Source organism: Oncorhynchus kisutch, linkage group LG5 (genome assembly GCF_002021735.2).
Source record: "Oncorhynchus kisutch isolate 150728-3 linkage group LG5, Okis_V2, whole genome shotgun sequence".
In the NCBI taxonomy this organism is placed as follows: Eukaryota; Metazoa; Chordata; class Actinopteri; order Salmoniformes; family Salmonidae; genus Oncorhynchus; species Oncorhynchus kisutch.
In genome coordinates this window covers 56686185-56703177 of record NC_034178.2, presented here as the reverse complement: position 1 = coordinate 56703177, position 16993 = coordinate 56686185, and the positions used below count along the sequence as shown (strand labels likewise).

The window sequence follows — 16993 nt, the reverse complement described above, 5'->3', positions numbered from 1 at the left end:
TCATTCACCTCTCCCCTCCCCTTCCTTCACTTCTCCCCTCATCTTCATTCACCTCTCCCCTCCTCTTCATTCCTCTCCCCCTCCTCTTCCTTCACCTCTCCCCTCCCTCTTCCTTCACCTCTCCCCTCCTCTTCATTCACCTCTCCCCTCCTCTTCCTTCACCCCCCCCCTCTCTCCCTCCTCTTCATTCACCTCTCCCCTCCTCTTCCTTCACCTCTCCCCTCCTCTTCCTTCACCTCTCCCCTCCTCTTCCTTCACTTCTCCCCTCCTCTTCCCTCACCTCTCCCCTCCTCTTCATTCCTCTCTCCCCTCCTCTTCCTTCCCCTCTCCCCTTCTCTTCATTCACCTCTCCCCTCCTCTTCCTTCACCTCTCCCCTCCTCTTCCTTCACCTCTCCCCTCCTCTTCCTTCACCTCTCCCCTCCTCTTCATTCACCTCTCCCCTCCTCTTCCTTCACCTCTCCCCTCCTTCATTCACCTCTCCCCTCCTCTTCATTCACCTCTCCCCTCCTCTTCATTCCTCTCTCCCCTCCTCTTCCTTCACCTCTCCCCTCCTCTTCCTTCACCTCTCCCCTCCTCTTCATTCACCTCTCCCCCTCCTCTTCATTCCTCTCTCCCCGCTTTCTTCATTCACCTCTCCCCTCCTCTTCATTCACCTCTCCCCTCCCCTTCCTTCACTTCTCCCCTCCTTTTTCATTCACTTCTCCCCTCCTCTTCATTCCTCTCTCGCCTCCTCTTCATTCCTCTCTCCCCTCCTCTTCATTCCTCTCTCCCCTCCTCTTCATTCACCTCTCCCCTCCTCTTCTTCCTTCACCTCTCCCCTCCTCTTCCTTCACTCTCCCCCCTCCTCTTCATTCACCTCTCCCCTCCTCTTCATTCACCTCTCCCCCCCTCTTCCTTCACCTCTCCCCTCCTCTTCCTTCACCTCTCCCCTCCTCTTCATTCACCTCTCCCTCCTCTTCATTCACCCTCTCCCCTCCTCTTCCTTCACCTCTCCCCCCCTCTTCATTCACCTCTCCCCTCCCTCTTCCTTCACCTCTCCCCTCCTCTTCCTTCACCCTTCCTCTCCCCTCTCCCCTCCTCTTCCTTCACTTCTCCCCTCCTCTTCCTTACCTCTCTCCCCTCCTCTTCTTCTCTCTCCCCCTCCTCTTCCTCTCCTCTCTTCCCCTCCTCTTCCTTCACCTCTCCCTCCTCTTCATTCCTCTCTCCCCTCCTCTTCCTTCACCCTCTCCCTCCTCTTCCTTCACCTCTCCCTCCTCTTCAGTTCACCTCTACCCTCCTCTTCCTTCACCTCTCTCCCCTCCTCTTCCTTCCCTCTCCCCGCCTCTTCCTTCACTTCTCCCCTCCTCTTCCTTCACCTCTCCCCTCCCCTTCCTTCACCTCACCTCACCTCTCCCCTCCCATTCATTCACCTCTCCCCCTCCCATGCATTCACCTCTCCCTTCCCCTCCCCATTCATTCTCTCTCCCCTCCTCTTCATTCACCTCTCCCCTCCCATTCATTCACCTCTCCCCTCCCATTCCTTCACCTCTCCCCTATCCATTCCTTAACCTCTCCCCTCCCATTCATTCACCTCTCCCCTGCAATACAACCTATTTCTGTTATGGTGCTTCCCTAGCCAGCCACTGCCTCTCACACCAGACACACACTCAACATGTCCATGCCTGCTATCAGACTGATGGTTGGGTGTGAGAGTGTGTGTCTGGAGATCCAAAAGTAGGGGGTCTGCAGATTTTGGGGGCTTCAGGCCAGATTAAAATTGTATGCTGTTTCTTTTTACCAGCAGGCGGAAGGGATTCGATTTTCTTGAGATGTCTTTTTCTTCTTTTTTTTCATTTGACGACAGAGTTGAAATAATTCAGGGATCTCATGAATGATAAATGAAGATGTGTTGTAGCGTTCCTTTGTTGAAATTAAAAAATCTTTTCCACTGTAGCCAAGCGTGCAGTCACGCATAGTCGATCCCTGTGGACAGCACGCAGTCCATGAAATTGTAATTACTAGCTCCGTCAATGCTCCATTGGTCTGTTGATGAAGTGAATCACACAGACACACACACACTCATACACACACACACACGCATACACACACACACATACACACACACATACTGTATACACACCAGCGGTGTGGAGTCTGACTCGAGTCACAAATTTGATTTCTTGAGACTCGACTTGATAGAAAATCAAACAACTTGAGACTTGACTTGGACTTGGATCCTCAAGACTTGGGACTCGACTGGTGACTTGAAATGATCTGGCAAGGTTTTGTCACTCATTTTGTTTCACAGATTCCCTGTGGATTACAGTCCACGCAGCCAGAGACAGTATAGAGACAGTGTGGCAGTTGCAAAAAACGAATTGGCTAGTGAAACACACACTCAGCCCTCTGAATAGACCAGCACACTGTAAATCAACACAGGTCAGGAGAGCTAACATAGTGAGAAGGTTTTGGAGGGTTATGAGACTGAGTTATGAGACATGAGAATGAAACTGAATGGGAAAAATTTAAACGAATTCATGCATATTTTAATAGGCTACATAAAGCCTACCATATTTTAATAGGCTACATATAGCCTATCATATTTTAATAGGCTACATAAAGCCTACCATATTTTATTAGGCTACATAAAGCCTACCATATTTTATTAGGCTACATAAAGCCTACCATATTTTATTAGGCTACATAAAGCCTACCATATTTTATTAGGCTACATAAAGCCTACCATATTTTATTAGGCTACATAAAGCCTACCATATTTTATTAGGCTACATAAAGCCTACCATATTTTATTAGGCTACATAAAGCCTACCATATTTTATTAGGCTACATAAAGCCTACCATATTTTATTAGGCTACATAAAGCCTACCATATTTTATTAGGCTACATAAAGCCTACCATATTTTATTAGGCTACATATAGCCTATCATATTTTAATAGGCTACATAAAGCCTACCATATTTTATTAGGCTACATAAAGCCTACCATATTTTAATAGGCTACATATAGCCTACCATATTTTATTAGGCTACATAAAGCCTACCATATTTTAATAGGCTACATATAGCCTATCATATTTTAATAGGCTACATATAGCCTATCATATTTTAATAGGCTACATATAGCCTATCATATTTTAATAGGCTACATATAGCCTATCATATTTTATTAGGCTACATATAGCCTACCATATTTTATTAGGCTACATAAAGCCTACCATATTTTAATAGGCTACATATAGCCTACCATATTTTAATAGGCTACATATAGCCTACCATATTTTAATAGGCTACATAAAGCCTACCATATTTTAATAGGCTACATATAGCCTACCATATTTTAATAGGCTACATAAAGCCTACCATATTTTAATAGGCTACATATAGCCTATCATATTTTAATAGGCTACATATAGCCTATCATATTTTATTAGGCTACATATAGCCTACCATATTTTATTAGGCTACATAAAGCCTACCATATTTTAATAGGCTACATATAGCCTATCATATTTTAATAGGCTACATATAGCCTATCATATTTTAATAGGCTACATATAGCCTACCATATTTTAATAGGCTACATATAGCCTACCATATTTTAATAGGCTACATATAGCCTACCATATTTTAATAGGCTACATATAGCCTACCATATTTTAATAGGCTACATATAGCCTACCATATTTTAATAGGCTACATATAGCCTACCATATTTTAATAGGCTACATATAGCCTACCATATTTTAATAGGCTACATATAGCCTACCATATTTTAATAGGCTACATATAGCCTACCATATTTTAATAGGCTACATAAAGCCTACCATATTTTATATGCATATCTTTGCTTATTCATACTGGTCACTAGCATAGGCCTAAGGCATTGCACCAAATTATTTGTTTCAAAAACATCTAATCTGTGCTTCAGAAGAAAAAGGTACATGCCTTGAAATTGATCATTTACTTACATTTGGAATTTGTTGTAAAAATGTATTATTATATAGTCAAAATGTGTTGTATTGAAAATAAGGAAAAGGGCTGTCTGGTAGCCTCAATAAATAGACAAAGGTATGTAGTTGAAGTCATTGCCTGCATAGATTTTTTTTTTCTTGACATGAGACGACGTGAAAAAAGTTCACTTGCTCTTAGAATGCACGACTTGGATTTAACTCGACTCGACCCATTCTACTTGGGACTCGGCTTGAGACTCGAACCTTGTGACTTGAGACTTGCTTGTGACTTGCTCTGACACACACACACATACAAATATACACATAAAAATACACACACAACATCCACCAGATATTGACTTAATTATAGCACAAGAAACATGTTACTGGTACAAGCAAATAATGAATGTTCAGTGATTTTGGTGGGAATTCAGGTATTCAATGTATTGTCCTTTTAATTTATTTTAAATCTTAGATGCACTCATATATACATGTTCTTATTGTATCAGGTATTTTTATTATTATTTTTATATGCTTCTAATTTGCATAAATACACTTGGTGTATTTGCATATATGAATAAAATAACATAAAGTAGAGGAAAAAGGCTGCAACCACCAAACACTTGCTCTGTCTAGCAGTGGAGGCTAGTAGGAGGAGCTATAGGAGGACAGGCTCATTGTAATGGCTGGAATGGAATTCATGGAACAGAGTCTAGCATTTGGTTTTCCCAATGTTTAATGTGTTTGATACCGTTCAATTTATTCCATTCCATCTATTACAATGAGCCTGTCCTCCTATAGCTCCTCCCACCAGCCTGTACCGCTGTCTTGGCCTACCTGCACTCACCTGTGCTGTCTAGACTGCCTCATTAATTACGTTTGTTGTGATGTTCTCTTGCGTAATTCAACAAGTGTGTCAATAGCAGGATAACCTGGGATTAAAAATCAACATGCTTAGCTCTAGATTACACCTATCTCAACATACGTTACATTGTTTGTGAGATTAGGCATAATATCACTAATATCCCTAATCCGAGTTTTCATTTTCGGAAGTTGCTTTAATTTCAACTATTCTATTTTGTAAAATGTCAACTGTATTAAATTATAACTTTTTTTTTTAATTCCACAAAAATGCACACCCATCAAAATAAAGTTTTGTTTCTTCTCTTTCTTGTGATGTGGAGATGTTGTGTTAAATCCCAGGCAAAGCTTTCTTATTGATTCCACAGAAAGCGAAGGTATCCCATTGAGCCCATTTCAGCCATTACCGGGATGTGTTTGACAGGTCATTACAAACATTTCCCTGGTCGTAACGTTAGCGGGAAAAAATGACAGGCACAAGCAAGAGTATGAAAGGGTTGCAGGTGTAAAATGAAAGCAATCAATCCAACGAGATTTACAGTAAGTGACCAGTGGATTTCGCAGCCCCCAAACACAGGAAATAGATGGCTGAAAAAGATAGACACGATAGACACGCACGCACACACACATACACATACATACATACACACACCACGCACAAAAACACCATCCCTCTTTCCTTCTCTCTCTCACACACGTTCTGTGCCATGAGGATTCCCATATGGTCATGAGGCATCTCTAACCCAGTTTGTGCTGTGTAACATGGATTCTCTGTGTACCCTGAGAATAGCTGTCTGCTCCAGCCTGCTGTTTCACCTGCACCTTCTACTCTCCTCATTTATCGCTTTCTCTTCCCCTCCACCTCTACCCATGCCTCTCCTCCCTCTCTCCACCCCTACACCCTTTACTCTCCTCCCCTCCACCTCTACCCGCGCCTCTCCTCCCTCTCTCCACCCCTACACCCTTTACTCTCCTCCCCTCCACCTCTACCCGCGCCTCTCCTCCCTCTCTCCACCCCTACACCCTTTACTCTCTTCCCCTCCACCTCTACCCGCGCCTCTCCTCCCCCTCTCCACCCCATACACCCTTTACTCTCTTCCCCTCCACCTCTACCCGTGCCTCTCCTCCCTCTCTCCACCCCTACATCCTTTACTCTCTTCCCCTCCACCTCTACCCGCGCATCTCCTCCCTCTCTCCACCCCTACACCCTTTACTCTCCTCCCCTCCACCTCTACCCGCGCCTCTCCTCCCTCTCTCCACCCCATACACCCTTTACTCTCCTCCCCTCCACCTCTACCCACGCCTCTCCTCCCTCTCTCCACCCCTACACCCTTTACTCTCTTCCCCTCCACCTCTACCCACACCTCTCTTCACTCTCTCCACCCCTACACTTGTTTATCTTCTCCCCTCCACCTCCACCCCAACACTATCTTCCCCTCTTTTTAAGCTATGTCCCCTCCTTCCTCTCCCCCTCTCAGGTCCTTCTCTTCTCCCTCTACCCATCTCCTCCTCTCCCTCTCTCAGGTCCTTCTCTTCTCCCTCTACCCATCTCCTCCTCTCCCTCTCTCTCCTCTTCACTGTAGCAACAGTATTATCCCTGACACCCTGTAGCCCCTCCAGACTCACTCCCACCTCTAGTGCAGATGGATCCTGTACTCTGTTTGCCTGCACAACTCCTGCCTCACACACACACACACACACAGACACACACACACACACACACTTACTCACTCACACACACACACACACACACTTGCATACACATTTACTTCACAAACCAAATCTGATATTTCTTCATTTTAGTTGGTTATTTTTTATGTTATTTTGGGGGGGGTTGGTTATTTGTGTATTCATATTGTACTGTTAGAAATGTACAACACTGCTGGAGCTAGAAACATGACCATTTCACTACACCTGCTTTAACATTTGCTAATCTGTGTACGCCACAAATACTTTTTGATTTATTTTGATTATTATTATTATTATTTGATTTTAATATTTTATGTTACCATCTCTGAGCCATGCAAAACTAAATATGGGTTTCTGTCAGGGGAAGAGGGAATAGGGGACAACACTCTCCCAGAGTACCAGATAAAATTGGATTAGATTACATTTAAGAAAATTATTCTGTTTGTAAAAATGTATCATTCAATTAGACAATTCAAATGTTTCTTACCTTGGCTTCCCAAAGCACAGATTAACCTCTAATTTACCTCTAGTCAACTGAATGGGATTCAGGATGTTTTGGTGATGAAACATTTAAATTTAATTAAGCAAAAATATGTTAAAGTGATACAAAACAACTTGTTTGAAAAGGGAAAGTCACTGGAATCAGTTTTTGACTCCTGATTGGTTGGAAGGGGCTGGTAGTAGGACATTGAGGGGATTCGATTATCTGGCCCGGGTTACCTCGGTGGGAGGAGTTTGCACTGGGTGAAAAGTGATTGCATTCATTTTGTAACTAGGCTGCCTCCCTGGGCTGCCTCCCCGGACTGCCTCCCCGGGCCGCCTCCCCGGGCCGCCTCCCCGGGCCGGCGGGCCGCCTCCCCGGGCCGCCTCCCCGGGCCGCCTCCCCGGGCCGCCTCCCCGGGCCGCCTCCCCGGGCCGCCTCCCCGGGCCGCCTCCCCGGGCTGCCTCCCTGTTCCCTATTCCAAGCCCAAGGCAAAGTTGGCTCAAAACAAAGTGACGTAGCCTAGGCTAGATTAAGCACGTGGAGTAAAGACTAGAATTCTGTGTTTTCACATGCAAAAGTGATTGCTTTTGCTTTTAAAAAACACTTCATCTGCCTTCCCAATGAAAATTTGCTTGAAAATATGAACATATATTTTATGTAAAAGGGATGTTATATGTTTGTGGACGATGCACCATCCTACCTTGTTGATTACATGACCTAACAGCACAGATTACTATTCCATTTGAGACAGGTGCACCTCCCTCATCTATTTTGCCCGTTTACTCCACGGGCTATAGACCGGTGCACCATGTCTCAGGTTAATAGAACTCCCTCATTGGGTGATGGGGGATTCTGATTGGCTGTGTGTGTTCACAGGCGGGGACGTGTGCATAACGGGTCATGACAGTGGACCAGTGTTTGAAGAGCAGCCTAGCAGTGTGGTCTACCCAGAGGGACTCAGTGAGGGCAAAGTCACTCTCAACTGCCAGGCTAGAGCCAGTCCTGCTGCTACGTACAGGTAAGCACTCACACAGACATACAGATCAAATCAAATGAATTGGTCACATACGAGAGAGAAGGGTACAGCCAGAGTATGCATCGGCCAGGTCTGTCATCTAACCCCTCCCTCTCCGGTAGCTGGCGCGTCAATGGTACAGACGTCCCTGTAGGTGACCCCCGGTACACACTGGTAGCCGGTAACCTGGTGATCAGTGGTCCCCAGTTCGGCCGTGATGGAGGCTCCTACCAGTGTCTGGCTATCAACCGCTGTGGCACCATACTCAGCCGGGCCGCCAACCTCAAATTCGGTTGTGAGTACATTGATTTATTTATTCAGGTATTATTTTCCATTCTCTCAGTGTTTATGGGGACAATGCATATTCATCAACATTTACTGGATCCCAGTTGTTGTTCATCAAACCTTATTTGGATCTCATCTCATTCCATTGATTGGTTTACATAGTGAAAAGAATACATTTCTCAGTGAGAAGTACATTTTTGTCTTGACTGAGTGTATTTCATAGCTTTTTTCTTATTCTTGTGATATCCTTCTGTCCTCCTTTTCCAGACCTCAATGACTTCCCTGGGGAAGGGAGGAGCCCACAGACGGCTTACGAGGGAGCAGGTGCCTTCCTAGCCTGCCAGCCCCCTGCCCACTACCCAGGTGCACACACACACACACACACACACACACACACACACACACACACACACACACACACACACACACACGCACATTCACACTCACACACATGCGAGTCTCACTCTCCTCTCCTCTCTCTCATCTCTCATTAGTTCTTTCCTACCGCTGGTTCGTTAGCGAGTTTCCTAGCTTCATGAAGCCTGACGGGGGTCGGTGGTTCGTTTCCCAGGTAACAGGCAACTTGTACCTGGCCAAGGCGGAGCCTAACGATACAGCAAGTTACTTCTGCTTCACCACCATCAACATGGACATTAGCACCAAGAGTACATTCAGCAAGGCTAACCAGCTCACCGTGCAGCCAGATGGTACAGGACTCTCTGTGTGTGTGTTTGTGCATGTAGCTGAGTGAGAAAAAGGCATATTCAAGACTCTGTTACTCTTACACAGTAATTGTACAGCTTTGAAAAGTTTTGACATTTCAATTGACAATTTCAGGACAGTGAAATAAGGTGGAAGGATAAAGTGTGTTTCTCCTGTAAGAGGGAAGATTTGAACCAAATCAGCCATTTTATCTGTTGTTGACATGTCCTCTCTATTCACCACAGCCAACGCCAGGAAGTCAGCTCCTGCTATCACAGTGGGTTTCCCAGCAGAGACGTACGCCCTGACAGGACACACCACCCAGCTGGAATGCTTCGCCTACGGAAAGTAAGTCCCTGATCCATTTTCTTGTCCCATGTTAGGATATCTCTGATATGTTGTATTTCTTTTGTTTTCACACACTCTCTCTCTACATGTCCCTTCCTGCCTCTCCCTCCTTCTCCTCCTCTCTCCACCCATTTCCCCTCTCTCTCTCTCCTCCCCCTCCTCCCCCCTCCTCCTCCCCAACTCCAACCCTCTTACACTCTTAATCCTCCTCTCCTACTCCTTCCCTCCCCAGTCCTGTCCCAAAACTCCGTTGGAGGAAGGTGGATGGTCTGTTGCCGTCTAAGGCCGGGGCTAGTGCAGAGGGACCCATCCTCACACTGCCTGAGATGACTTTCCATGAAGAGGGGGTGTATGAGTGTGAGGCCTACAACTCTGAGGGCCGCGACACACAACAAGGACGCATCACTGTGCAAGGTAGGGTAGAGACACAACCCCCCCCCCCCCCCCCCCACACACACACACACACACACAATATGACCATCAAAACCATGCGTGTTGACCTGCACTTTATTGTCCCTGTGTTTATCTGGTCCCTTCTAGCACAGCCAGAGTGGCTGCAAGTGATGAGTGACTCTGAGGTGGAGATCAGCTCTGAGCTGCACTGGACTTGTGTTGCAGCAGGCAAACCAAGACCCTCCATACGCTGGCTACGCAATGGACAGCCCCTCAGCACACAGGTATACACACACACACACGCAGACACACATATACACACACACATACACACATACATACATACATACAATCCTCTATCTCCAATCATCTCTCCCTTCCTTTATCTCTCAATCCATCGCTCTCTCTATCTCTCCAATCATCTCTCCCTACCTTTATCTCTCAATCCATTTCTCTCTATCTCTCCAATCATCTCTCCCTCCCTTTATCGCTCAATCCATCCCTCTCTCTATCTCTCCCACTATCTCTCCCTCCCTTTATCTCTCAATCCATCCCTTGCTCTCTCTCAGGACCGGGTGGAGGTCAATGGGGGTCGTCTGAAGGTCATCAACCTGGCCCTGGAGGATTCTGGGATGTATCAGTGTGTGGCTGAGAACAAACACGGCACCATTTACTCCAACGCCGAGCTGAGGGTACAAGGTGAGAGGTCAGGTTTCAAGGGTTAAAATCAAACCCTGTAAACACTGCAGTCCAAGAGAACTGGAACTCAGTTGTAACTTCTCTCCCCCTCTCCTCCACCCTATGTTGTGGTCTCCAGTCCAAGTCCCAGACTTCCGCTCCAACCCGGTGAGGAGGCTTGTCCCAGCAGCACGAGGGGGGCAAGTGATGATGGAGTGTCGGCCGCGAGCCGCCCCCAAACCCACCCTGTTCTGGAGCCGCGGTACTGAGCTCCTTACCAACAGCAGCAGGTAAACACACACACTAACTCACACACACACACTCACTCATGCGGAAGACACATTTCAGTTGAATACATTCAGTTGGACAACTGACTAGGTATCTCCCTTTTCCTTTCCCCTTTCACACACTCACGCACACACACACACACACACACACACACACGCCTCAACCCTGAGGCTTGATTGAGAAACCAAAATGTGCAATAGGTATGTAGTAGAAGGTAAGATCAAAAGAGCATTCCCCTGTTATGTGTGTATCAAAGGAACCTATTTCTTCGGATTTCATCACATTTTGGTGCTTTGTTAGGTCTGTGTGTCTAGATGAAAAACATAATTAATTAACCTGTGTGTCTATGCGCATGTGTGTACGTGTATGAATGTTCACTTGATACATCTCCAGAGGGAAGTAAACATAAAAGGTAGAAGTTAAGGTCAAATGGAGATTAGAAGAGAAACGTGATCTGAAGGAAAGTCTGTCGTGTTTTAGATTTGATTTCGTCCTTAACTCCCAACTAGCAACAAACTGCAAACACTTAAAAGGCACAAACATTTAAAAAGTCCAAGAAGATAACGATGGTAACTTGAGCTTCCTGCTTCTTCTTCCAGGGTGACAGTGACTCCAGACGGGATGCTGCGGATCCACAACATCAGCAGGGCCGATGAGGGGAAGTATACCTGCTTTGCTGAGAACTACCTGGGCAAGGCCAACAGCACTGGACACCTGTCTGTTAGAGGTACACACACACACACACACACACACACACACACTGAATCTGTCAGAGGTAACTGAACTCCCTACCTATCCTCCCCTCCCCTTTGTCCTTTCCCTCCTTCCCTCCAGATGCTACTAAGATCACCTTGGCTCCCTCTAACGCTGACATCAACCAGGGGGAGAACGTCACGCTGCAGTGTCACGCTTCACATGACCCCACCATGGACCTCACCTTCACCTGGGCTCTCAACGGAGCTCTGCTGGACCTTGAGGACCCCGGCGGACCGTACCATCGCGTGGAGGGGGTGAGTTAGTCAGGCCACAGCAGAGTAAACCATTGCAGGAATGGGGGTGCGTCATGATGAATGACACAAAAAAACTCCACGGGTTCTCATGGGGTTATTTTGAATCAAAGAGTTAGAAATTTAATGAAACTCCTTAACTGATTTTGGAATCAAACAGCTTGAAATGAATATGATTCCCAGTGTGATTAATTGATTAATGGAAATAAGAACCATTCAGCAGGGTTTATTTAAACAACAAACATTTGATTAGAGACAGCTATTATACGCTTAATTGAATCACTTAAGATCTATGCTGCAGACCATATCAAGGAGACCATCCGTGTAATGTGTCTCCCTCCCTACCGTTCACGTCTTGCTGACCTAACACTTCTAGGTTGATGATGTGACTGCCATTTTCCATGCCTCTGGGTGTACTGGGGATTAGAGTTTAGAATGTTGACCCAAACAAGTTTCGGTCAGCACCGAGATTTCACTGTCACTGGAGTCATCTTTATAATGGTATATACGTTTAAATCCGACTGTTGGATATAATTGAATTTTAATTAAAGTTACCTTCAATACTGCTGTGAAATGGTGATGATATGAATACTGAATATCTGGCTTGTTTCTCTGTAGCAGACAGACCATGTCTCCAATTACGAAACAAGTTCTTTCTCTCTTTCTCTCTCCACTGTCACTTGTTCTCTCTTTCCTCTCTCTCCTCTCTTTCTCGGTCTCTCTCTCTATATATATCTGCCTCCCTTTCTCTCTGTCTTTCTCTCACCCTCTTTCTCTTTAATCTCTCTCGCACTCTCTTTAATCTCTCTTTTTCTTTAATCTCTTTAATCTCTGCCCCCTTTCTATTTAATCTCTTTAATCTCTTGCCCCGTTCTCTTTAATATCTCACACTCTTTATCTTTAATTTCTCTCATGCCCTCTTTCTCTTTAATCTCTTTAATCTCCTTAATCTCTTTCATCTCTTGCCCTCTTTCTCTTTAATCTCTTTCATCTCTTGCCCTCTTTCTCTTTAATCTCTTTAATTTCTAATCTCTCGCCTTCTTTCTTTTTAATCTCTCACTCTCTCTCTCTCTCCACCCTCCCATTCTCTCTCCCTCTCCACCCATCTATCTCTCTCTAACAGAAGGAGACCGTAGGTGACCTGTTGATAGTGAGTGGTCATCTGAGTCAGGCAGGAATATACAGCTGTACAGCTCAGACTGTGGTGGACAGCGCCTCAGCCTCCGCTAAACTGGTGGTCAGAGGTAAGACCCCGATCATATCACAACAACTCACCTGACCTTCTCTATGATGGGCATCCTTATAAAATGTTTGTTTGACAGCATTGCAGAACTTAATTGTAACATCTTATGAGGATTTTTGAGTTAATTACTTACATAATCATCCTTATCCCCAGGCCACAATGAGCTACGTCCACTACTTTCTGGGTGAGAATTTGTTCTTGCATGTACATGAAGGAGGTTAGATAAAAGTACTGACTAGGCATTCTCCAACTGTCTCTCCTCAGGTCCCCCGGGACCTCCAGGTGGTTTGGTGGTGAAGAACGTTGCCGCGACGTCGGTGGAGTTGCGTTGGAGTCGTGGCTATGACAACCACAGCCCCATCGGGAAGTATGTTATCATGGGTCACTCTCCACTGTCTCCTGGTTGGAAGAGGATGAGGACAGGTAAGAGGACCACCACTGTCTGTGTGTGTGCTTATCTGTGTACCTGTGTGTTTTTATGTCAATCAATTAGTCCCTGACTTCTCCTTCTTTCCTTCCTCCGCATTCTCCTCCGCTCTTCTCCCACAGACCCATCTAACATTGAAGGCAATGCTGAGTCGATTCGTGTGGTTGGCCTGTTGCCATGGATGGACTACGAGTTCCAGGTCATTGCCAGTAACATCCTGGGCAGTGGAGAGCCTAGTATGTCCTCTCACACTATACGCACCCAGCAAGCAGCTCCCACAGTGGCCCCTAGTGGACTAGGTGGAGGAGGAGGAGACCGCAACGAACTCATCATCACCTGGACGGTCAGTGTGTGTGTGTGGGGGGTGGGGTGGGGGTGGTGTTAGAGAGAGAGTTTTGTCATTGTGAAAATGTACATAAAGTTTTGTTTGAATCTGATCCCAGCCCATGGCCAGAGAGTACCAGAACGGAGATGGCTTCGGCTACATCCTGGCATTCCGGAAGCAGAACTCTCCAACGTGGGTGGTGGAGCGTGTTTCCAACGTGGAGTCGTCTCGCTACGTTTATTCCAACCAGAGCCTGTCTCCCTACTGCCTCTTTGAGGTGAAGATCAAAGCCTACAACCGTAAAGGAGAGGGTCCCTTCAGCCAGATCGCTGTGGTGCACTCTGCAGAAGAGGGTGAGCAACCCAAACTCTAACTCTAACCCTAACCTCAACCCTAGCCTTAACCCTTCAGTCAGATCACCCTGGTGCACTCTGCAGAGGAGGCTGAGTCAGAACAGGTCTGGGGCATGCAGGAAGGATTAGGAGCATTATGCTTGTTTGCCACAAGAGGGCAAACAAAAACACAAAAAAGCAGATGTTTACCAACCACATTATGTAAATTCATTGTGTTTATCGTACTTATGTGTGTTAGATATGATCCGACTCCCCAACCCTTATTTTACCCATGACCCTCCATGCAGAGCCCACGGTGGCGCCCTCGAGGATCAATGCCACAGCTCTGACAGCATTCGAGATGCAGGTGTCGTGGGACCCCATCCAACATCTCAGCACCAACGGTATCCTCCAAGGATATGAGGTCAGGACCTGCACAACACCAACATATAACATATGTGACAAGCTATTCTATGAGCCCTGGTCAAAAGTAGTGCACTATGAATTGAATAGGGTGCCATTTGGGACCCATCTCTGGACTTTTGCTCAAAACCAGTCAGTCCCAGTCAGTACCATCTATGGTGCCATCAGTCCCCTGACGCCAGTGAGAGACCGTCCTGGAGTTGACCTCACCTCATCTTATCTTCTCACACCAATAAAGATGGTACTCATTTATTAGATGGCCTGTGTGTGGTTGGGATCAGCATGTTCAGTCTGTCGACAGGCAGATTAGGTCTGATGGTTGGTTATCACGATGGCCCTGTGGGGAAACAATGGCAGAGATGAATATGATCATGGTTCAACAGGTGTCACACTTTCATATTTTTTTATTGTACATATTTGAAAGGAAACAGAGTTTAAGAGAATAAAAAATACAGAATACACAGTGCCTTCAGGTGAAGCATAAAACAGCAAAGGGCTTAGATACAAGGCTCACCAGAAAATATGCTCAAATGTATAGAACCACATAGTATATTGTGAGGAAGAGTACAGGTATCTAACATTCCTAATGTTTTGACAAAGTTTGTGGGGTTTTTTCAGTAGAAGAAACTATTCCAGTATTAGGCATCTCATTCCTTTAAGAGATGTACCCACGGTCACGTAACTAATTGTTTGACAATGCTGTGTATGTGTGTGTTTACAGATCCGGTACTGGCGTCAGCATGAGCGGGAGGCATCTGCAGACCGTGTGCGTACAGCTGGGCTTGAGACCACGGCTCGCGTGGTGGGATTGAGACCCAGCACCCGGTACCATGTTACCGTAATGGCCTACAACAGCGCTGGCACAGGACCAGCCTCACCCAGAACCACTGTCACTACCAGGAGACCACGTATGTAGGATACCTAACATGTACACACACACACACAGTGTTGCCACCATCAAGACACCATTCCGTATATATGACATAACATCCCTGGGTGTCAAACACAATGGGGCCATATTTGCAAACATTATAAAAAAGTTTAAGTTCAAGGTTAAGTTTAAGCATCAGCCAGTTTAAATCGCTGACGTAGTGTCACGTGATAAAACACTACATTGTAGCTGTCCCATGGGATAACCTGGCACACATTAGCCCTATGCTAACTTTACCAGGTGGCACTGACTATTTCCTGTAACAACTTCATCGTCAGTGTATCAAAGATGTTCAACTTTTTCTCCACAAACCAACGGTATTTCAATGAAATAGGTCAACTTGGCCTCCAGATGGATTTGGTAAACATCCAAAGTCAAGGTTTACTTTTCTTCCACTTGGTCTGTCACAAAGATCAATATGTAGCATGATGCATCCTTGCCTTGGCTACTAGCTACTAAAGTCAGACAAAGTTTTTTGTAAAAGAAAAAGACAAAGGGCCTTGTGGCCATGTCAAAAAGCTGTCATTTACCACAATTGATATCCCTGCCAGATGGCATATAGCACTAAGGGGTTTAACATGTCATCTCTGGGGCACAGTCATTGTGGGTTTGAGTCCCTGTGAAGTCAAGCTTTTTTGTTGAGAAAAAAACTTTTCACTGCTGGTCCTCAATGCTCAATTCAAATAAGGCTTAAATGACGAAGTGGATGATTCTAACAATGCATACAAAACAGTGTACATGTAAGTGTAGCCTACATCAGAAATTAAAGGACGTTTTTGGTCTAACACTACTGTTATACTATGCTATTATATTCAGTATGCTTGGCCTATGTAGAATAGAAATGCATCATTAAGTGGTCTCGCAAGACATTGATTCAGCTTTGATATAAACTGTATTAAACATGCACCATTCTGAGGAGTGGTGGAGCGTCGCTCCAGCAGCACTAATGTTATACGCCTGCGTAGTAGCAGTAGGCAATTGGTCATCTTAATTTCCAAGGTTTTGTCTGCAATTCCCTGCAACACACTAACACTACAAATGTCATTCTATAATTTAAAGGAAAGAAAATGTATCTCACCTGGGATTCCAACTTGCCGCACACCGTGAAAAGTACCAGGATCACTACACTGTGATCTAAACATCCAGTTTAAATAAGAAGCTTTTTAGTAACTTCAAAAGCAGATTGTGCCGCTTGACTTTTGTCGCCCACAAGTTGAACATCTTTGATAGGCTGATGAGGAAGTTGTTAAAGGAAATAATCACTGCCACCTGGTGAACTTAGCATAGGGCTAACGTGTGCCATGTTATCTGATGGGACCAGCTGCAATGAAGCATTCTATCGCGTGACAATACACCAACCATTTTTATTGGCTGATGCTCAAACTTGAATATAAACTTTGTCTGAAGTTCGTAAGTATGGTCCCAGTGTTTTTGGGAGGGGGGATATGCACCTGGCTACCAGTATCTACTGGGCTTAAGGGTGTAAAGGGATTCTTGTGGAGGATTTATAGAGTGAGAGGGAATCATGTCTGTGCTGATCCTGATACAGAGGATCTCCTCTCCTTAAGCTACTGATACTGATACCTTAACCCACTGTCAACATTAGGCAAA

The 16993-nt window shown here is 45.5% G+C and overlaps 1 protein-coding gene across 1 annotated transcript in view; it reads left to right on the top strand.

Annotated features, from left to right (window-relative positions):
- cntn2 (contactin 2) overlaps positions 1 to 16993 on the top strand; it is a 73725-nt gene that overhangs the window by 47916 nt on the left and 8816 nt on the right. Inside the window, exons 3-19 of the mRNA XM_020483729.2 lie at positions 7862 to 8003; positions 8123 to 8295; positions 8553 to 8648; positions 8780 to 8992; positions 9233 to 9335; positions 9568 to 9749; positions 9876 to 10012; positions 10298 to 10427; positions 10546 to 10696; positions 11294 to 11421; positions 11529 to 11704; positions 12825 to 12945; positions 13209 to 13367; positions 13494 to 13714; positions 13815 to 14049; positions 14337 to 14452; positions 15173 to 15359. Coding sequence (XP_020339318.2) covers positions 7862 to 8003; positions 8123 to 8295; positions 8553 to 8648; positions 8780 to 8992; positions 9233 to 9335; positions 9568 to 9749; positions 9876 to 10012; positions 10298 to 10427; positions 10546 to 10696; positions 11294 to 11421; positions 11529 to 11704; positions 12825 to 12945; positions 13209 to 13367; positions 13494 to 13714; positions 13815 to 14049; positions 14337 to 14452; positions 15173 to 15359 — 2670 coding nt within the window. The remainder of the gene's footprint in view (positions 1 to 7861; positions 8004 to 8122; positions 8296 to 8552; positions 8649 to 8779; positions 8993 to 9232; positions 9336 to 9567; positions 9750 to 9875; positions 10013 to 10297; positions 10428 to 10545; positions 10697 to 11293; positions 11422 to 11528; positions 11705 to 12824; positions 12946 to 13208; positions 13368 to 13493; positions 13715 to 13814; positions 14050 to 14336; positions 14453 to 15172; positions 15360 to 16993) is intronic.